A 21,622-nucleotide genomic window follows, 5' to 3' on the forward strand; every position below is an offset into this window, starting at 1 on the left:
GAAGCTATGCGAGCCGCAGGGGCAGGGGCAGGAGGGAGTGAGAAAGAGCCAGCCTGGCACTCTTGTACAAATGGGACAGGTTCATGGGTGATAAGGAGCAGCCAATTTTCTTTCTTTCTTTTTTTAAATTTATTTGCTTGAAAGAATTACAGAGAGAGGTAGACAGAGAGAGGTATTCCACCTGCTGGTTCACTCCCCAATTGGCTGCAATGTCTGGAGCTATGCTGATCCGAAGTCAGGAGCCAGGAGCTTCTTCCGGGTCTCCCACTCTAGTGCAGGGACCCAAGGACTTGAGCCATCTTCCCTTTCCCAGGCCGTAGCAGAGAGCTGGATCACAAGTGGAGCAGTTGGTTCTTGAACTGGTGGCCTTATGGCAGGCTGTGGCTTTACCCGCCACGCCACAGCGCTGGCCTCAGTAATTCACACTTAATGAGCACATGGATTTGAAGTTTGTTTCCTTGTGTTAGGTCATTTACTCCTAATCTGTGTGCCTTTGAGCCAATTAACTCAAATCCTCTAGGTCTTAGTTTTCTCATAATTATTTTTGTAATTGAGATAAGAATGTCTTCCTCACCTCCTGTTCACAGATGTGGAGGGTTAGGCACTGGTAAGCTGAATGTTGTCCAGAAGCAAACAGTTGATGGACGATAGAACCAGTATCCAATGCCAAGCAGTTTGGCGCTGGAGCCCTCCCTTAGCTGTAAACCATCTGCTGTATACCATTGCCGGCGATGACAAGGGGAATTGCATACTTTCATACCTTACTAGTGTGAAAGCGTGAGGGGCCACAACCTCCTGGGAGACTAATTTGGCAATGTCCCAGTAACTCCCAGTCAGAGGGAGACTGGGGAGTCCCAGATCAGACTACAGCTGTGCCCGCCCCACCAAGCCCAATGGCCTCAACTTAGCGGTCATTAAGTTTTGAGAGGTTGGGGCAAGGAAGAAAAACAATAAATTAGGCATGAGGATAAGTTCTGGGAACGAACCTTAGATGCAGTTACTAGTTCCTGGAACTCACTGGAAACAAACAGATTTATGAAATCTTCGAAGTGGTTTGAGAAATAATGGGACCTGTAACTGTTTACAGTTCAACAGACCTCCTGCCTTCCGGCCCCTGCGCTTGCCTGTCAGGAGGCAGGTTGAGGGAGCGCGAGGAGAATATGAATAAAGGCGGACTTGGAGAGGGCAGAGGCGGAGGCCATGGAGAACCATGGACAAGGGTTTTCTTCCAGAGTTCAATCAGGGCCTTTGTGCCTGCACGCCGGACGTCAGAATGCTGCCGCTGTCTCCCATTCTTCCTCCACCTAAATGGAGTGTCTACTGAGGTCTGTGCTGTGTGTTTTATATTTGTAGGGTAGAAGTGGGGAGAATGAAAGAGAGTGACTGAAAGGTCTATAGGTCCCAACCCTTAAGGAGCCATATCCAGGCCGGCTGGAGAACGATGAGCATGACCGGGAAAGCGAGCTTTGAGCTCTCTGCGGGGACTCCACACAGCCCTGCTTCGTCTCCCGAGGTGAGATTGAGGGAATCCCACGTGGGTGAGAGCAGAGGGAATGGTTATCTGGTGCCCAGATTGGTAGACTGTGGCACAGACTCTGTAGCTCATCACCAAATCGCATTTCGGTTTCTTCCTGGCCGCCCTGCTGGGCTGCGTCTCTCAGCTGCTTTCTAGGTAGACGTGGCCCATGCCCGAGTTCTGGCTAGTGCACGTGTGCTGGCTGCCTGGAAGTAACTATCCCGGGTAACTTGGAAACCACACGTTGAAGATGACGGTCTCTCTCTCCGTGACTGTGGAGTAGAGTACCCTTCCTGCCCTGAGAAAGTGATCAAGAAGCAAATCTCTCAGTGTCAAGCCACTTTTTTTTTTATTATTATAGAATCTATAATTTCTTTCTTTTTTTTTTTATGACAGGCAGAGTGGACAGTGAGAGAGAGAGAGACAGAGAGAAAGGTCTTCCTTTTCTGTTGGTTCACCCTCCAATGGCCGCTGCACCGCACTGATCCGAAGCCAGGAGCCAGGTGCCTCTCCTGGTCTCCCATGCGGGTGCAGGGCCCAAGCACCTGGGCCATCCTCCACTGCATTCCCGGGCCACAGCAGAGAGCTGGCCTGGAAGAGGGGCAACCGGGACAGAATCCGGCGCCCCGACCGGGACTAGAACCCGGTGTGCCGGCACCACGGGCGGAGGATTAGCCTAGTGAGCCGCGGCGCCAGCCTATAATTTAACAAATACAACCTAGAAGGATATCCATGACATGTGAAATACGAAAAACTTGTGTTTACATATAGAATACTCCCAAGTATATATGTTATGTGTAAATATTAGATATGTGCATGTGTCTCTCAAGAGTAAAAGAGTAATAGCCGCTGTTTTACTTCTACTGCTTAAATCTTATGCAAAATGTCTTTTGTGGCTCCTGCTTCCCCAGAACTAAGTGGGAAGTAATAGTTTCAGCTTAACTAAGTTGACTTAAAAATAATAAATATCTACCTATCACCATAAATATCTTCTATCACCATATTCCTCAAATTTAGAGTTACTGATAGTTAGAATTTCACAGATGATAGTCAAATATTATCTAAATCAAATGGTATAATTTTCAATTTCTTTCTGCTTCAAAGATACATACTTTGGGGCTGGCACTGTGGTGCAATGGATTAAAGCCCCAGACTGCAGCACCGGCATCCCATATGGTCACAGGTTCGAGTCCTGGCTGCTCCACTTCCCATCCAGCTCCCTGCTAATGCACCTGGGAAAGCATCTGAAGATGGCCCAAGTCCTGGGGCTCCTGCACCTGAAAGAAGCTCCTGGCTCCTGGCTTTGGATTGGCTCAGCTTCAGCCGTTGTGGCCATTTGGGGAGTGAACCAGCTGATGGAAGACCTCTGTGTCTCTACCTCTCTCTGTAACTCTCTTTCAAATAAATAAATCTTTAAAAAAGATAAAAACACTTTTCTTCAGAATTATGCTAAAATTCAATAGGTAGAAACTGTTAGACCAGAATCCCTTTTCTAGCTTTTTGGTACCAGCATAGGTCGCTTCTATTTAGGTGGTAGAGACAACCACGAACAATGGATTCACTGAGGGACAGCATTGCAGTGCTGCCTGCTATGCGGGCATCTCGTATGGACGCCACTTCAAGTCCCAGGTGCCCTACTTCCAATTCAGCTCCTTGTTAATGCTCCTGGGAAAGTAGTGGAGTTCCAGGCTCCTGGCTTTGGCTAGGACTAGCTGTAGCAGCCACTTAGGGAGTGAACTAGTAGAAGGTAGTGTCTCTGTTACTCCCTCTCTAATTCTGCCTTCCAAATAAATAAAATAAATCTAAAAAAAAAAAAAAAAGAAAATGAATGATGGATTGGTTATATTGATAGTTTCATTATAGATGGTGGTCAGGTTACGATGCCATGAGAAATTATGGGGAAAGCCTGCACATGGGAGCTGTCACATACACTGTCTCAGAATGTTTTTTCTCTTTCATGAGAAGAGACAGGGCTATGACTATTGTTAGGTAAGGCACACTCCATTCTTTCTGCCCCTTCCAAGAACTGCAGACCAAAGTCCTTTGTTGAGAATTTGGTTGGGATTATTATCCTGTGTCTAAGAAATATTTGTTAAAGGTCCCTTTAGTTTTGATTTATCTAATTATTTCTCTGTCTAGGAAAAGCTTATCTCAAGATTTCTAAATAGGCCGGCGCCGCGGCTCACTAGGCTAATCCTCTGCCTTGCAGCGCCGGCACACCGGGTTCTAGTCCCAGTCGGGGCGCTGGATTCTGTCCCGGTTGCCCCTCTTCCAGGCCAGCTCTCTGCTGTGGCCCGGGAGTGCAGTGGAAGATGGCCCAAGTCCTTGGGCCCTGCACCCGCATGGGAGACCAGGATAAGTACCTGGCTCCTGCCTTTGGATCAGCCCAGTGCGCCCGCCGCAGCATGCCGGCCCCAGTGGCCATTGTGGGGTGAACCAACAGAAAAGGAAGACCTTTCTCTCTGTCTCTCTCTCTCACTGTCCACTCTGCCTGTCAAAAAAAATTTCTTAATAATATTATACACACACATGCACACACACTCACTACAGAGCCTGTGTAAAGAAAAAAAAAAACAGTTCCACACTTGTAAGTGTGCCCTGAGAGGTGGCTTCACCTATAAAATCAAACAAGTACAGAGTGCTTTGTACGTGCCAGATGGTTTTGAATTCTTTCACTAGGACTGCCTCCCATAGGAGTAACGTAAGCGTCCCCTGACAGCCCTGACCCGTGGCCTGTGAGGAAACCCCTCTTCTCGGGAAGGTGATGAATGGTGGGTAAAGGCTGTCTGCAAACAGTGAGATCTCAGCCTTACCCACCAGAAGAAGGCTTAAAGCTCTTCCGGTTTAGGCGCAATCTTACCAGAGCTTTAATAAAGAAAGTAGAATAGGGGTGGGTGTTGCGGTGCAGCAGGTTAAGCGGCCACTTGGGACACCAGCATCCCGTATCAGAACGCCAGTTGAAGTCCACCCACTTGGCTTCTGATCCAGTTTCCTGCTAACGCATCCTGGGAGGTGGCAGATGACAGCTCAGGTGCTTGGGCCTCTGCCACCCATGCAGGAGATCTGGATTGGATTCTAGGCTCTCGGCTTTGGTCTGGCTCAGCCCTGGCTGTTGTAGGCATTTGGGGAGTGAACCAGTGGAAGGAAAATCTCTCCCTGTTTGTGTCTGCCTCATAAATACATACATACATACATACATAAAACTTTAAAAAATTTTTCAAAACTCCCTAATTTTGCCCTAGGCTTTAGATCTTGGTGTTGCAGGGTTGCAGCTGGTCATTTTCACTTCTTGACTGAGAGGCTCAAACAGTGATAGAGACGCATTTAAAAGGTTTGTGATGTCTCCGTGAATCTGGAAGACACTTTGAATCTTATAATTATTATACTAACTGATACATTTCAATATTTTACTTACAAAGATGCTAGTAGTAGGGCAATTAGGCATGACAATTTAAGATGTAAACACTGAGAATATTTAATAATTGCATTTTCTTTAATGTCTGAGCAAATTAAATAATTCTGCTACTGAATTTTCACCAAAAGCAGTGAAATATGACATGAATCACTGTCCTTTCTACTTTTCAAAAAAACCTCAGCCGGGTTTGTCCATCAGCTCTACCAGGGACTTTTTCATAAGTGAGACGTCGTTTCTTGAATTGTGGTAGTTGCGAGTACATGAAACCTGTTAAAAAGAGAAAAATAAAAACCATTTTATTGCTTATAATAATAAAATATAGCTCCTCCTTCCCCAGCTATTCAGGTAGATCCTCTTTGATAACTACCTAGAGTTGTTAAAATTTCCACCCTGGGATAAAATAATTATTAAAAGTCACATTTTAATCATAAATGCATCTGCACTGAATGACCCAGTATTAGAAACTAGTTTTTTAATTAATTTATTTATTTGAAAGGCAGAGTTGCAGAGAGAGAGAAGAGAGACAGAGAGAGACATCTTCCATCTGCTGGTTTACTCCCCAAATGGCTGCAACAGCCAAGGCTGCGCCAGACTAAAGTCAGTAGCTTCTTCAGGTCTCCCACATGGAGTCAAGCACTTGGGCCAACCTCTGTCGTTTCCCAGGCACCTTAGCAGGGAGCTGGATCAGAAGTGGAGCAGCCGGGACTCGAACCGGTGCCCCTGTGGGATGGTGGCACTGCAGAGGGCAACTTAACCTGCTGTACCACAGCGACGACCTCTAGAAGGTAGTGTTCAATACACATATTTGTATGCTCATGCCTTGTACCAACAGTTACATCTCCCAGGACTTCAATTTCTCTCATGAATGAGAAGTTAGACTACTTCATCTCTATGGTATGCCTGAAGGTTTCTAATACATCCTCATTAATTAGCATACAGGTTAGAAGTTCACTCTGGCAGACTTTGAATCCAATCCAAAGACATACTGACTGCTTCCTCTATATCTATCTGTGTATCTGTGTGGTGAGAGTATGTAATTATGTCAATTTCTCCCTCTTTTTTAAAAAAAATTTTAGTTTGCCTTTTCTATTCCTGACTGCAGATTTTTTCCACCTGATTATTTTTCTCATATATTTATATTCTCTAATCTGTAGGAGATCATATTCACTAAAGACATATTTCTTTTTGCAGGGTAATCTCAGGAATCCGTCTGGAATTCATTTTGGCATGTTTACAAACACGAACAATGAGACACAACACAGAGAATATTAATGATGATAAGATCTTAGTCCTTCACTGTGAAGCTTGGGAGAGCCTGGGCTGGCATCAGGAGCAAGCTGTTCAATGTTTAATAACCGGGGTCGGCACTGTGGCCTAGCGGGTTAACACCCTGGCCTGAAGTGCCGGCATCCTATATGGGCGCCGGTTCAAGACCTGGCTGCTCCATTTCCCATCCAGCTCTCTGCTATGGCCTGGGATAGCAGTACAAGATGGCCCAAGTCGTTGGGCCCCTGACCCCGCATGGGAGACCCAGAAGAAGCTCCTGGCTCCTGGCTTCAGATCAGTGCAGCTCTGACCGATGCGGCCAATTGGGGAGTGAACCATCAGATGGAGGACCTCTCTCTCTCGCTCTGCCTCTCCTCTCTCTGTGTAACTTTGGCTTTCAATTAAATAAATTAATTAAAAATAATAATTTAAAAAGGTAGAGTTTCTCTTTTATTTAAAAAAAGAATACAAGATTTTCTGGGCTCCTCTCACAAAAGGCAAAGGATCTGTGCAAAAGAGATGCTTTGCAGCTTAAGTTCTTCCCCCCACTTCTTTTTGTCCCCATGGTGATAAGGCCCCATTTGTATGAATTAAAATGTAATATTTTGTTCTAGATGATCAGGTCAGTGGACTAAGAATCACACAGAAAGAAAAGGTGTAATTAATAAAAATGAGAAAACAGAATTGTCCTTTTAACAAGTTGCAGGGACTGGCACTATGGTGTAGCAGGTAAAGCCACAACTGTCTACAATGCTGGCATCCCACATGGATGCTGGTTTGAGCCCCGGCTGCTCCACTTCCAATCCAGCTCCCTTCTAATGTGCCTGAGAAAGCAGCAGATTATGGCCCAAGTGCTTGGGCCCCTGCACCCACATGGCAGACCAGTTAGAAGCTCCTGGCTCCTGGCTTTGGTCTGGCCCAGCTGTGGCCATTGTGGCCATGTGGGGAGTGAACCAGCAGATGGATGATCTCTCTTTCTTTCCCTATCTCTCTGTAACTCTGCCTTTCAAATCAATCAATCAATCAATCAATCTTTTAGAAAAATCCATCTAAATTGAGCTAATAGTAGAACCTAATAGACTTGTTAGAATTAAACAACCTACAATAACACAGCAAAGCCTGGCTGGGCTGTTGCTGAACCGGCAGATGAAAAATCTTTCTTTCAATTTCTCTGTTTCTGTCTGCCTCTCAAATAAATATTTATATATAAATACATTTTTTAAAAAAAGTAGATGTATGCTCTTTGTATTTATTTCTCTAAAATAAAACCTAGTAGTTTTGATTTTCTCCTTGATCCAAAACTTTTTGTAGAAATTAAAATGAGATAATTAGAACAATCTTTTTTCTTAATTTGGAAATGGTTTTATCTATTAAAATTAAATTTGAGAGTAGTTTTATCGACCATTAAATTGTGTTACCTGTTAATGATTCCTTGTCTCCTGAGTTAGATGAAGATTCAAGGTGCCTTTTCTGACTTAAACATTTCCCAGTTCCTTGGTAGAAATAAAGGCTACGGTTGGATTCTTTCTGATTTACATTAGAAGCAGGAGAAAAATCTAAACTGGGAACAGATGGTATGTCTCCCCTGAAAGTCTTCTCAGTCGCAGCATTTGAACTTTTCCAAGGGAAGCCTTCTAACTGGTCTGGTAGATACTGCTGCTGGTCAGCGAATAGATTACCTTTCTGAGAGTACCATTCGTTACACGTAGTCTGCTCCATGCCACATTGTAAGTTGAATGAATGAGTCTGTGGTTCCCACACATTTTTCTTACGGTTCAAATGAGGAGATTGAGAGCCCATTAGTGAAAAGATGGGGGCAAATACTTCCTTGTTTTTGGAGCCTTTTGCTTCATGTATCTGTTTTTCCTGATAATTTATAAAATTAGGGGTAGCTCTCCTCTGAGTGTCAATTGGTGGTATTGTGGATTCATAATTAATTTGTGTTAGACCCAACGAAAAGACATCTGAGCCTGAGTCATTCTGGTTTAGAAATGAGTTACAAGCTGCTTTCCTTAATTCCAGATTAATTGGACAAGGATTATTCTGTACTACGTTAGGGCTACAACTGAAGTCTTTCCAGTAGTTGGTCTGGTTATAAGAACTTGCAGATGATAAAGTGGGAAGCATTTCTCTTAGTTCCTCATGAAAAGTGTTATAAGTGGTGTTTGTGTCTTCTCGTGCTCTCTCTCCTAAATCTGAATATTGGTAATATTCATTATATCGTTCAGTGATAGGGTCTGAAAAGTCGGAAGCTGAACTCTGATTCTTGTATTCCTGAGGTGATGAAATCTGAGGTGATTTTGTTATGGAAGAAGAATTAATCTTGAATAAAGAAGTAATGCTGCAAAAATGCTAAAAAATTAAAAAATTAGTCAATATAATACAAATAATAAGTTTCATACATATAAATAAATTTTTATCTATGCAAAATATATATAGTGTATCCATAGATATTACATTGATCCATGTATTAAGAACATAAAATAATTAGGTTCCATTAAAAGAAAAACATAATTTGCATCTGTTTTCTAATCACTTATAATGGAATTTTTAATAGCCTTTATTTTTTTAGAGCACCGTTTGGTTTACAGCAAGTGTAACAGAATTTCTAGTTAAATAAGTTATATATGAGTACTGTTTCCTTAAAATAATACCAATAAGACTAAAGTTCTATTTATTGCCCTAATGAAGGTCACCAGGACTGTTTGGAAGAGGGAATGTGAATTAATGTAAATAGGATGCATAATTTACTATTTGTGGCACAATAACATTTCAAAATGATTTAAAGGGTGTTAACCTAACTGAATCGCCTATATGAAATACCTTTAAAATATATAATGTGGTTGATAGCTAATTAAGAATTCTACAGCTAATGAGAAACTCAGGTCAAATAAATTATTTCTCTGTGAAATCCAAAACAATGAAATTTTCAGGCCTTAATTTTGAAAACTCTATGGTAAAAATAGATTTTCAAGTGAAAGGACAGAAACTGATACAAGAATATGGATCTCAAATAACTAACCTTTAACACTTTTTCTGGAACTTCAGGTAGGACTTCCTGAAGTTGACACAGGTTTGCTAATAATATCCAATGCAGAGAAGGTCCTTTATTTAACATGAGCTGAGCCACCAGTGGATTAATACATGGGAAATCAAGTAAATACATTTCTTCCTAGAAAATAGTTTAAAGAATGATCAATCAGCCACTGCTCTTTTGAAAGACTATTTTATTCTACTCTAGCAGATTAAAAGTTTAGTCATTACACCAACCACTTAATTTGGGACACCTGGACAATAAATTCAAAAAAAGAAATTCAAGAAATTCAGAAAAGAAATCCAAGCATATGGATGAGGGTATTTTAAAAGTCATGGGAAAATGGAATTAAAAGATAAATTTATTTTTGGTGCAAAAAATTGAAATCTATCCATAATTTTTCCATAATGTAATTCCCATGAACTTTTTGAAGACACCTTTTATTTATATTTGCTTTGTAAATATCTAATTTATACATTTAGGAAATAAACCTTAGATGGTGAAACTTCAAGCCAAGATTTATCCAACCAATCATGAGGTTCTTTCTTCGAGGTCATTAAATTGTGGTCAGCAATTTGTCGAATTATCAACGCAGCCTCTTCTACTCCTGGGGCAATTACAAGCTAAAAAATATATTTTTATATGTTATATTATAGAAAAGATAAGGAGGCAAAATGTAATATTAAAAAAGTCATTGGCCAGAAGAGAAAATTTAAAAATAGCAGATTCTAATCTTTAAAATATATTAAATATAATTGTGAATTTATCTACATGAAACCCAGGACATTTTATTTGTGAGGCTATTTTATTTCCTTCTTTAAATATGATATCCTTGTGTTTTCCAATATTTTTGGACTAAATTATTTTCCTTCACTTTCTTTTGACATTTATAATAAAATCATTTATTTGGTGTTATGTTTCATCTACAATAGAAGAAGCAGCAATTTGAATACATCTGTAATATTTAATATTTTGCTTTTTCTAGGTTAAACATCAGTTAACTGAAAGTAAGAATTTTTAAAATATAGTACAATATTTTTCAAGAAGTTAAAAAATAAAGATTACATTTTGTAAATGTAAACTATTCTGAAATAAAGTGTTAAAAAAAGAAAAAAGGATACTTATAAATAAACTTGATGTCATATTAAAAAAAGATATTAATTTAAAGTAGTCATTCCCAGTATTTTGGGAATTGTTCATATAATCTTAGTATATTTGATTCTAAGACATCCCTGGCAAAACTTTGTGTGTGTGTGTGTGTGTGTGTGTAACTTAACCCTGAAAAGGAGTTTCCTAATAATCTCCATTTCCTGTCAATTTTTAGGAGCCAGGAACTCCATCTGGATCTCCCATTTGGAAGGCAGGGGTCCAAGCAGTGTTCATACGGGATGCCAACGTCACAGGCAGCAGCTCAACCTGCTACGCCCCCTGTTATTGCGTGTTTTCAACATCAGAGTTTGAGGTGTTTCTGGGATATTCATGTAGGTATTTCTAGTAGACTGCTAGAATGGAGGTGTAGACCTGAAGAAATATCAAGATAAGTTGGAAAATTATACTCAGAAATGAAAGCTACATCTATAGGAACGTCTGAGTTTATAAAGGAAGGAATATAAAGTGGTAATAGAAGAGCATTGAGTCCTGAACTTGGACAACTATCTAAGTGTCAGAGCAGGATGCTGAAGAAGAGGGCCAAGAAAGGAGACTGACTTGAAATTAACAATTTATTAACACACTGTCATATGTCAAGAGATTTCCATTTTACAGTAGATAAAAACTTAGTATATACTGCATAAGGAACATTTTTGATGAATGAATGTTTATTTTTAACCATATCCTGCAATTTTTAAAAAATATTTTAAGTAGAAATTAAAAAACAATGATTTAAGTTTTAAATTCATTAAACTAAAAGCTTTTAGAACAGAAATTTAAGTGGTAAAAATATTTATTAATTTGAAACTGTTCTTTATTGGGCTTTTAAGAAGCTTTTAATATATCCATTTAATGTTTCTTCCCAGCAGGCATTTGAATTTGAAAATAATTTTCATTTATGAAAAATACTTACAAACGTACATATTGGAAAAGAATACCTTTACATCCAGTTCTTCAGATTTTAGCCCAGATGAAACCAACGCTGCATAAATCAGTGCTAGATGATGAAGTGTTTTCTCTGTAAGATGGTACCTAAAAAGAATTATACTAATACATTTCTACTCATTTGACAACTGATTGTATTTATTAAAAGTTCATTTTGTTTTCTCTGTTTCATTATGTCACCAGAATAACCTGGCTAGGACAATACGAGTATGGCAGACTCACGTTTTGTTTTTTTTCTTGTCTATTCTGAACTTTTTTGACAAAACACTTCCACCTGCATTCCTCAACAACACTGTTAAATCTAGGGAATGCTGAGGGCATGTGCATGGGGAGTTGTGGGGGTGTGGGGAGAAGTTTGACCCATCTCTTTACAGACCCCAGGATGACTGTAAGACAAAGCCTAACCAACTAGAATACTCCATCTCCCTGGTCAAAGTAACAGGTTGATATGAACACTTGACTAGAACCAGGATACCTAGACTCTTCTTTAGGTCTTTTTCCCGAACTAGAAAATGTACTCTTTTTTCCCTTTTATAGTTATTAAACAGACCAGATGCTGAGTGTTGACCTGTGGGTAGATATTTCTGTTACGTTTACCAACTTAAGGTATTCTTTGCAACAGAGGAAATTACTGGTTCATATTACTTAGAAGCCCCAGGAAATGCATTTTTGGATCCAGGGGCTCAAAGTCATTCAGATAGTAGCTCTCTTCATTTCTTGGTTTTTCATTCCTGTGAGATGGCTTCTTCCTCATGTAAGCTTCTTCCATTAAGAGTGGCTCACTGTACTTAAACTGTTTATACAAATAATGTGGTTTTGGTGAACACCTACTTTACTATTTAGTGTATCTACAATTTCTAAATGTGTTAGGCAGAGGGTACCTAAATCCTGGGTACTATGTGTCTGATGAACTTTCCTTGTAGACAAAATTTTACAAGTGTTCTCACAACTTGTAGTTGAAGAATTTAAACATGTCCTATGTGACACTATTAGGAGAGAACTCTAGGAAGCTTCCTCTTGGTTTTCACTGGATTTTGCCCTAAGAGCTTTATCTCCCTGCTAAGTTTGCACTATAAAGCTTTGTAAACTTACACTGTGGGGCCAGCACTGTGGCTTAGCAGGTAAAGCTGCAGCCTACAGTGCTGGCATCCCATTGGGGCACTGGTTTTAGATCCTGCTGCTCCACTTCTGATCCAGCTCTCTGCTATGGCCTGGGAAAGCAGGGAAGATGGCCCAGGTCCTTGGGCCCCACACCATGCGGAAGACCTGGAAGAATCTCCTGGCTCTTGGCTCCTGGCTTCAGATTGACACAGCTCCAGCTGTTGTGGCCATTTGGGGAATGAACCAACGGATGGAAGACCTCTCTCTCTTTCTCTCTGCCTCTGCCTCTCTGTAACTCTACCTTTCAAATAAATAAATAAATCTTTTTTTAAAAAAAACTAACACTGTAATAAGTCATGGCCGTGACCTGAGTTCTGTGAGTCCTGAAAAGCCACTGAGCCCACAGTGGTTGCAAGGACCCCTGGTACTCTTCCCCGGACAGGAACTAATGGTATGAATTACTAAGGTCATTCCAACTATTTATTTTGTATTTTGAATTTCTCTCATTTGGTTAAGACATTTCCTAAATGTTTCAGTCACAAAAAAATATGGAGGGGGGAGGCATTTAGCCATGTGGTTAAGACACCACATTTCAATTTTAGAGTACCTGGATCAGCACTCAGCACTGCTTAGCTCCTGACTCCAGTTTCCTACTAATGCAGACCCTGAGAGGCAGCAGTGACAGCTCAAGTAAGTGGGTTCCTGCCACCCACATGGGAGATCTGGATTGAATTTTTGGCCCCTGGTTTTGGCAGGCATTTGGGGAGTGGACCAGTTTTTGACAACTTTGTCTCCTTGTCTCTCAATAATTTAACAATAAATTAATAAATTAATTTTAAAAATTAACAAAAATAAACAATAAATTAATTTAAAAAGTATATATTATAAAGCTATAGAACTGACATGCATAAAAGTTTAAAAATCATTTTTTTTTTTGACAGGCAGATTTAGATAGTGAGAGAGAGAGAGAGACAGAGAGAAAGGTCTTCCTTTTCCATTGGTTCACCCCCCAAATGGCCGCTACAGCTGGTGTGCTGCGCCGATCTGAAGCCAGGAGCCAGGTGCTTCCTCCTGGTCTCCCATGCAGGTGCAGAGCCCAAGCACTTGGGCCATCCTCCACTGCCTTTCCGGGCCACAGCAGAGAGCTGGACTGGAAGAGGAACAACCAGGACAGAATCCGGCGCCCAGACTGGGACTAGAACCCGGGGTTCCGGCACCGCAGGCGGAGGATTAGCCTAGTGAGCCACGGCGCCAGCCAAAAATCATTATATTTTATAATAATATGTTATTGTGAATAAAAGATAACTCTTCATATCCTGAATATAAAAGTTATCTCTGAGTACCACATAATTACTTTTTTCACAAAAATCTGATTAAAAATAAGCCTGAATTTTCTTTTTTTCTCCCCTGTACTTCAATTGCACCACTAGAACTTGTAGATAATAATCTAAAAGTGATTTTTAAACTGTCCAAATCAGATATTCACACAGAACTCTTCCAGGTTCTGGACAAAGTTTAAAATGCTTTACAAGAGGCCGGCGCCAGGGCTCACTAGGCTAATCCTCCACCTTGCGGCACCGGCACACCAGGTTCTAGTCCCAGTCAGAGCGCCGGATTCTGTCCCGGTTGCCCCTCTTCCAGGCCAGCTCTCTGCTGTGGCCAGGGAGTGCAGTGGAGGATGGCCCAAGTGCTTGGGCCCTGCACCCCATGGGAGACCAGGAGAAGCACCTGGCTCCTGCCATCGGATCAGCGTAGTGCGCCGGCTGCAGTGCGCCGGCCGTGGCGGCCATTGGAGGGTGAACCAACAGCAAAGGAAGACCTTTCTCTCTGTCTCTCTCTCACTGTCCACTTTGCCTGTCAAAAAAAAAAAAAAAATGCTTTACAAAAAGTTCCAAGCTTAAAAGGCCTTAGAGCCTTTATTATTGCTCAAAATGAAGGTTTTAGGCTGAAATATTATTTTACTTTTCAGTTGTGATAAATAAAACTACGCTAAATGACTTGCTAGAGATTATTTGTTGATAGAAGCAATAAAAACACAAGATGTTTAGATTCTTACATTCTAACTTATACTCATCCTCACATGATAATAATTGTACAGTGGGTAAATAAAATAGAGGAATCAGAAAGTCAATAAAGAGAAAGTATCATACAGGTAATGTCAAAGAAGATAGTTTTATATCATGTAATTGTTTTCTATTCTTTTTATGATAATTAAATTAAGGAATGTGTTAAAAATTTCTATCATGAATGATGTGGCTCTGCAGGGATAAAAAATGAGTAAAACTAATTTCCAATTTGGTAGGAAAGATTCATTCATTCAATCAAGGGATATTTACCAAGCATCTATCAAGTGAAAGCAATGTGCTCAGTGCTATAAGTACTCCAAAAAGATAATACAGACATACCACAGATGAGGAAAAAACAAGAGAACTAAGGAGTGAAAGGAGAAAAAGGTCAAAGAGAGAGCACAGACAGATCTGATACCTGTGTGTGTGAGTGGCATGTTAAGGAAAGGCAGAATAGAAAAAGTGATGTTTGGGGAAAGGTCCTGAAAGATGGGCAACATTTCACCAGATGAAATAGCAGGAGGAAGGGGGAAATGTTTCAGAAAGAGAGAAATTATGAGCCAAAGTAGAAGTGGGAAACCAAGAACACGTACGCAAAGCATTGAGCAGTTCTTTCAGTTAAAATGGAAAACCCGTAAAAACTAAGCCTGAAAATAGAGGCTGCCATCTTATTCTGAAAACTTTGAATATTAAAGTGAATACTGTATTTGCATTCAGTAAATAATGAGTAAGTCAGTGAAGGCCTCTTATCAGAGTGAAATAATGAGTCTTGTTCTAGGAATATCAATTGGCTCCATGATAGATTTTGGACAGGAACAATGAGAGACATCTGGAGGTGTGAAAACAGTTAGTAGTCTCATAAAAGTTCATCTACAGGGCCGGCGCTGTGGCATAGTGGGTAAAGCCACCGCCTGCAGTGCCAGCATCCCATATGGGCACCAGTTCTAGTCCCGGCTGCTCTACTTCCTTTCCAGCTCTCTGGTCTGGCCTAGGAAAGCAGTAGTAGATGGTCCAAGTCCTTGGGCCCCTGCACCCATGTGGGAGACCCAGAGGAAGCTCCTGGCTCCTGGCTTCGGATCGGCACAGCTCCACCCATTGTAGCCAATTGGAGAGTGAACCAGCGGATGGAAGACATCTCTCTCTCTCTCTCTCTCTCTCTCTCTCTCTCTGTCTCGCCTTCTCTCTTTCAAATAAATTAAAATAAAAAAAGTTCATCTACAATATGACAATCTGAACTAAGACACTGTTAATAAGTGGAGGAAGAAGATAGATAGAAGGGAAAGTCCAGTATTTGAATCTACAGGATTTGTTTCCCAGTTTTGGTGATCAAAAGAAAGACAATGCCAAAAATGTAAGTGCAGGTAAGAGAAGATACAAGTTTGGAAGAGATAGAGAATACAATGAATAAATATTTGAACATGTTGATTTTGGAAATTTGTGGAATCTCTTGATCAAAATAACAGAAAATTAAAGATGCATGTCAGGAATTCTAAAGAGAGACTGCAATTGCAGAAATAATTATAATAATAATATATAGAGAGATGATGACTGAGCTATAGGAGGAGTAAAATTTCTACTGGATAGGTAGGAAAAAAAGAGAACTCAACAAATATGTCTGGAGACTGGGACGAAGAAGAATAGGCAAAGACAGAGATATTTCACAAAGAGAAGAGATCAAAAACATTGAAGAGTCACCTACATGGAAAGTTCCAAGAAAGCAAGCATTGACAACTATGTAATACTTGAGAGCACTGGAGTGCCTGGGTTCAAGACGTGGCTTCACTCTCCATTCCAGCTTCCTGCTAATATGCACCCTCAGAGGATGCAAGTGATGTCTCCAGTAGCTGGGCTCCTGCTGCCCATGTGGGAGACTTGGGTTTAGTTCCTGGTCCCTGAGTTTGGCCTGGTCCATCCCTGCGCGTTGTGGGCATTTGCAGGCCAAGCCAGTGAATAGGAGTTCTCTGCTTGCTTGCCTGCCTGTCTGCCTTTCAAATAAATAAAATGAATAAAATTTTAAAAGATACTTTAAAGCAGTGAAATATAAAAATAGTTTTGAGATGATTATAACAAAGTCATGAGTGACCTTTGAGAGACAGAGATCAGTCTAGAGGTAGGGGGAAAAGCCAAATGGCAGAGAATAAAAGGAGAAAGTTAGGACATTTGGTTCATAATGCTTAGAGGTAAAGGCAAGGAGACACACACAATGACAACTTCAGTCGGTGTTTCGGAATGGATTTTTTATATTTTCTCAATTAAGCACATCAATGAAACAAAGCAGAGCAAGATGATAGTCTGATTATAAAATTTTAAAGTGAAATGATTTAAGGCTGACTTCTCTTTTTCAGACAACTTCAGTATTTCAAATACAATACTAAAGCAACAGCAATTCTTAGTGAGATGGGGTGGGGAGAATGATTGCACAGGAGAACATGTATTAGCTCCAAAATTCCAATTTATTTTCCTATGACTATTCCTCCATCTTGAGAACCTCTGACCTAAACTAGATGAGCAAGCAGAAAATCTACATAGCTATTTTTATTTAAAAATGAATAACTTAATATGAATATGACTTTGGATGAAAAAATGTTTACTTACTCTGAATTTAGTGTTTCTTTTTTGTATAAAATTAGCCAACAATAGCTGTACTGGAATGATAATGCCATGAGTCTCATAATGATATTGTCTGATGCCTTCTCACAATTCAATTCTTCTAGGTTCTATCATGAAATAAAAGATTCGTTAGTCGTTATGAAAGTATTATAATATTTTGAGAATCTCTTATATATAAATGATAACCTGAAAAGAAGCATGGAATAGAGCTCCATTTCACAGAAAAATTAAAATCACATAGGAAGTAGTAGGGGGAAAAGCCATAGTAAATGTAAAACAGCTAATGGTAGCTTCAACAGGAACATTCCTCAACTCAATCAAGGCAATTTCTGATAAATTCACAACCAGCATCTTATTAAATGGGGAAAAGTTGGAAGCATTTCCACTAAGATTCAGAACCAGACAAGGATGCCCACTTTCACCAATGTTATTCAATATGGTCCTGGAACTTTTAGCCAGAGCCATTAGGCAAGAAAATAAATCAAAGGAATATAAATTGGGAAGGAGGAAGTCAAATTATTTCTATTTGCAGATGACATAATTCTATATATAGGAGAACCAAAAGACTTCACAAAGAAACTATTGGAACTCATAAAAGAGTTTGGTAAAGTGGCAGGATATAAAATTAACACACAAAAATCAATAGCTTTTGTATACACAGACAATACCATGGCTGAGAAAGAATTTATAAGCTCAATCCCATTCAAAATAGCTACAGAAAAATTTAAATACATTGGAATACATTTAATGAAGGAGATGAAAAATCTCTATGGTGAAAATTACAAAACATTAAAGAAAGAAATAGAAGACACAAAAAAGTGGAAAAATCTTCCATGTTCATGGATTGGAAGAAACAACATCATCAAAATGTCCATACTACCAAAAGCAACTTGCAGATTCAGTGTGATTCCAATCAAAATACCAATAACTTTCTTCTCATATCTAGAAAAAATGATGCTGAAATTAATATGGAAACACAAGAGTCTCTGAATAGCTAAATCAACCTTAAACAACAGAAATAAAGCTGGAGGCATCATAATACCAGATTTCAAGATATACTATGGGGCAGTTATAATCAAAACAGCTTGGTACTGGCACAAAAATAGACATAGATCAATGGAACAGAATAGAAACTTCAGAATTCAATCCATGCATCTACAACCAACTAATCTTTGACAAAGGAGCTAAATCAATCCCTGGAGAAAGGACAGTCTCTTCAACAAATGGTGCTGGGATATTGAATTTCCACATGCAGAAGCATGAAACAAGACCCCTACCTTGCACCTTATACAAAAATCAACTCAAAATGGATCAATGATCTAAATCTATGACCTGATACCATCAAATTGCTAGAGGAGAACATTGGGGAAACTCTGTAAAACACTGGCATAGGCAAATCAAAGCCAAAATAGATAAATGGGATTACACAAGTTGAGATGCTTCTGCACCGCAAAGGAAACACTCAGCAAAATGAAGAGGCAACCAACAGAATGGGAGAAAATATTCTCATACTATGAAACTGATAAAGGGTTAACTATCTATATAGAGCTCAAGAAACTCAACAATAACAAAACAAATAATCCAGTTAAGAAATAAGCGAAAGACTTGAACAGGCATTTTTCAAAAGAGGCCATTTAAATGGCCAACAGACACATGAAAAAAATTCTCAGAATCACTAGCCATCAGGGAAATGCAAATCAAAACCACAATGAGGTTACATCTCACCCCAGTTAGAATGGCTCTTATACAGAATCAAACAAACAATAAATGCTGGTGAGGATGTGGGGAAAAATGTACCCTATTCCACTGTTGGTGAGAATGTAAACTAGTATAGCCACTGTAGAAGACAGCTCAAAAAGCTGAAAATAGATCTACCATATTACCCAGCAATCACATTCCTAGAATTTACCCAAAGGAAATGAAACCAGCATATGAAAGAGTTATCTGTACCCCATGTTTACTGCAGTTCAATTCGTAATAGTTGGATATGGAATCAACCCATATGTACATTAACTGACTGGATAAAGAAACTGTGGCATACATACAGCATGGAATACCACTCAGCTGTAAAAAAAGGATGAAATCCCATCTTTTGCAACAATATGGATACAATTGGAAACAATTATACTTAGTGAAATAAGTCAGTCCCCAAAAGACAAATGCCATGTGTTTTCCCTGATCTGTGGTAACAGAGTACTAAAAATGTAATGTATAGGAATGAAATGCAAATTTTGAAATTCAATGATTGTTTATAGCTCTTGTCTCTACTGCTGAGGAACAACTTTTTTTTCTTACTATTTGTTGAACTTCTTACTTAGTGTAGGGTTAATTTTATGAATAAAAGTAAACTGAAAGTAGATCATTTTAAAAATTGAGAGGTGATTCGAGAAGGAGGAGGAAGGGTGGAATCATGGACAGGAGGGATATATATATATATATATATATATTCATGTATATGTGAATTACATGAAATCAGTTTATCTTAAATAAAATACTGTTAGTTTAAAGGTTTAAAAAAAAAAACTCCAGACATCCTAAATATGAAAAAAATAGGCTACAGAGTGACCCAATTTTGGCAACTGGATCTTTATCTACTAGTCTGGAATTCCCTTGTCCTTTAACACAGTGATTTTTGATAGAGTGAGTAATTCAGGAAATATCTTTCCTCTAATCAATAAATTATGTAACTGTGGGTTAAAACAATTGGGACAAATGGAAAAAATAATTGTTTAAGAACTTTAAATAAGACTGTATCTCTTAGAAACCTATCAGAGCTCTAGTTTTCTACCTTACAGTTCTTATATGGTAACACATGCTCAGAAAATTGGACTTGTACATTACAATATCTGTCATTAACTTAACTTGGTACCATCAAGCCTGGTTTCTATTCTCCACTCCCACCTCATTAATTTCTTTGCAATTGGTACTCCAATCAAGAAAACACACCAGGAAGATTCAGTCAAGACGTTAGATATCTTAAATTCTAAACTGTGCACGTTTTTGAAGATAATTTATCTCTGCTTAAAAACCAGCTTACTTGGGCCCAGGTTGAGGCACAACAGGTTAAGCAGCTGTCTGTCATGACTTCATCCCATATGAACACTGGTTAGAGTACTGGCTGCTCTATTTCTGATCCAGTTCCTGCTACTGTCCCTAGAAAAGCAGCAGAAGATGGTTCAAGTGTTGGGCCTCTGCCAGTCCTGTGGAAGATGTGGATGGAGTTCCAGGCCTCTGGCTTCAGCCAGACTCCCACCTTGCAGCCACTTTGGGGAGTGAACCCACAACCAGAAGACCTCTCTCTTTCTGTATCTCCCTCTCCCTGTAACTGCTTTTCAAATAGATAAATAAATCTTAAAAAATAAAATCAGCTTACTTAGAGGAAAATTCCTATCTACCTTAGAGAAAATTCCGTATTACCAGTTATCAATTAATATATAGTGGGTGGGATATGTCGCTCCCCGTCTTCATGGGGGAACGACACTAAACCCTGCCTAGGCTTCATATCCGAGTCACGGCACCATCATGTCGCTCCCCGTCTTCATGGGGGAACGACACTAAACCCTGCCTAGGCTTCATATCCGAGTCACGGCACCATCATGTCGCTCCCCGTCTTCGTGGAGGAACGACACAGGACCCTGCGCTGTTCTTTCGTCTGCTCGGCCCTCCCCGGGTTTGCTGCTGGTTCTTCCCGGGTTGGCTACTGTCCCTTCCACCTCCGTGGAAGGGCGGTTCCCCCTGCCACATTCCCCACTTCCGCGGGGGAGCGGCACACCGCCGGCCGGCTCTCTCGGGGGCTGCACAGGTGTTCCCCTTAGATGTTCCTCTTAGATGTTCCTGGTGCATGCTGTCTCTCTCCTCCTTTATAGTCCTCCTCTGCCAATCCCAACTCGGCTGCCCACACGCCGAGTACGCTGCTCTCCTCCAATCAGGAGCAAGTCCTACAGTTTATTGGCTGAACTGGAGGCAGCTGTGTAGAAGCTGTTTTCTCCTCTCCCAGCGCCATATTGTGGGAGAGCAGATGCATAGAATAAGTCTTAATTCCAGTAACTTAGTCTAGTCCGAGTTGCTCCCCACAGGGATATGCTTTTAAAGTTTCCAACACTGTAATGTTTCTATATTTGTATTTAAAAATAGGTCAACATACAATAATAATTTGCTTTTTAAAAATATGTTATAAATTGTGACCTCAAAGGAGCTTAGTAATAATCAGTTTTATACACTGATGATTTTAGCACCTACAACCCATCTGCAAAATTTAAAAGAAGTTTCTGATAAATTATGTTAAGCTCTTTATAAGAAGATAATAACAAATCAGCTGGTTATGTATATTTTTATTTATCTGAGTTTAGTATTTTTTACTAAATAGTTTTACCTGCAAAATGACAGCAGTGTGTTCATCAACTGTCACCACTACATAATGCTCTGTGCTTCCAAAGAGTTTTAATGACTCACTGTAGCATCTTTCCACCAGTGTGATATTGTAACTGTAAAACACAATATTCTTGAAAAAATGAAATATC

The 21,622-nt window shown here is 39.9% G+C and overlaps 1 protein-coding gene and 2 long non-coding RNA genes across 4 annotated transcripts in view; 2 read left to right on the forward strand and 1 right to left on the reverse strand.

Annotated features, from left to right (window-relative positions):
• Window positions 1-1,036: 1,036 nt before the first annotated feature.
• LOC149128860 (uncharacterized) lies at window positions 1,037-6,632 on the forward strand. Of its 2 annotated transcripts, XR_016211417.1 has the most exons (3): window positions 1,062-1,325; window positions 1,399-1,513; window positions 2,621-3,654. It is a non-coding gene; the product is annotated as an uncharacterized LOC149128860 (long non-coding RNA). The 2 variants fall into 2 exon arrangements; XR_016211419.1 differs by lacking the exon at window positions 2,621-3,654 and adding an exon at window positions 6,123-6,632 and having other exon boundaries at window positions 1,037-1,513.
• The window catches only part of SHOC1 (shortage in chiasmata 1), a 101,286-nt gene continuing 84,290 nt past the window's right edge, over window positions 4,627-21,622 (reverse strand). Inside the window, exons 22-28 of the mRNA XM_089301639.1 lie at window positions 21,475-21,586; window positions 17,088-17,209; window positions 11,319-11,412; window positions 9,723-9,854; window positions 9,220-9,369; window positions 7,616-8,549; window positions 4,627-5,198 (exon numbers count right to left, since the gene is read on the reverse strand). Of these exons, the coding sequence (XP_089157765.1) occupies window positions 5,098-5,198; window positions 7,616-8,549; window positions 9,220-9,369; window positions 9,723-9,854; window positions 11,319-11,412; window positions 17,088-17,209; window positions 21,475-21,586 (1,645 nt within the window). The 3' untranslated portion in view covers window positions 4,627-5,097. The remainder of the gene's footprint in view (window positions 5,199-7,615; window positions 8,550-9,219; window positions 9,370-9,722; window positions 9,855-11,318; window positions 11,413-17,087; window positions 17,210-21,474; window positions 21,587-21,622) is intronic.
• LOC149128861 (uncharacterized) lies at window positions 10,451-11,493 on the forward strand. Its single transcript, XR_016211427.1, has 2 exons — window positions 10,451-10,712; window positions 11,250-11,493. It is a non-coding gene; the product is annotated as an uncharacterized LOC149128861 (long non-coding RNA).

The sequence above is a fragment of the Oryctolagus cuniculus genome, chromosome 1 (genome assembly GCF_051225735.1).
Source record: "Oryctolagus cuniculus isolate XC-2025 breed Fujian yellow rabbit chromosome 1, ASM5122573v1, whole genome shotgun sequence".
Taxonomy (NCBI): domain Eukaryota; kingdom Metazoa; phylum Chordata; class Mammalia; order Lagomorpha; family Leporidae; genus Oryctolagus; species Oryctolagus cuniculus.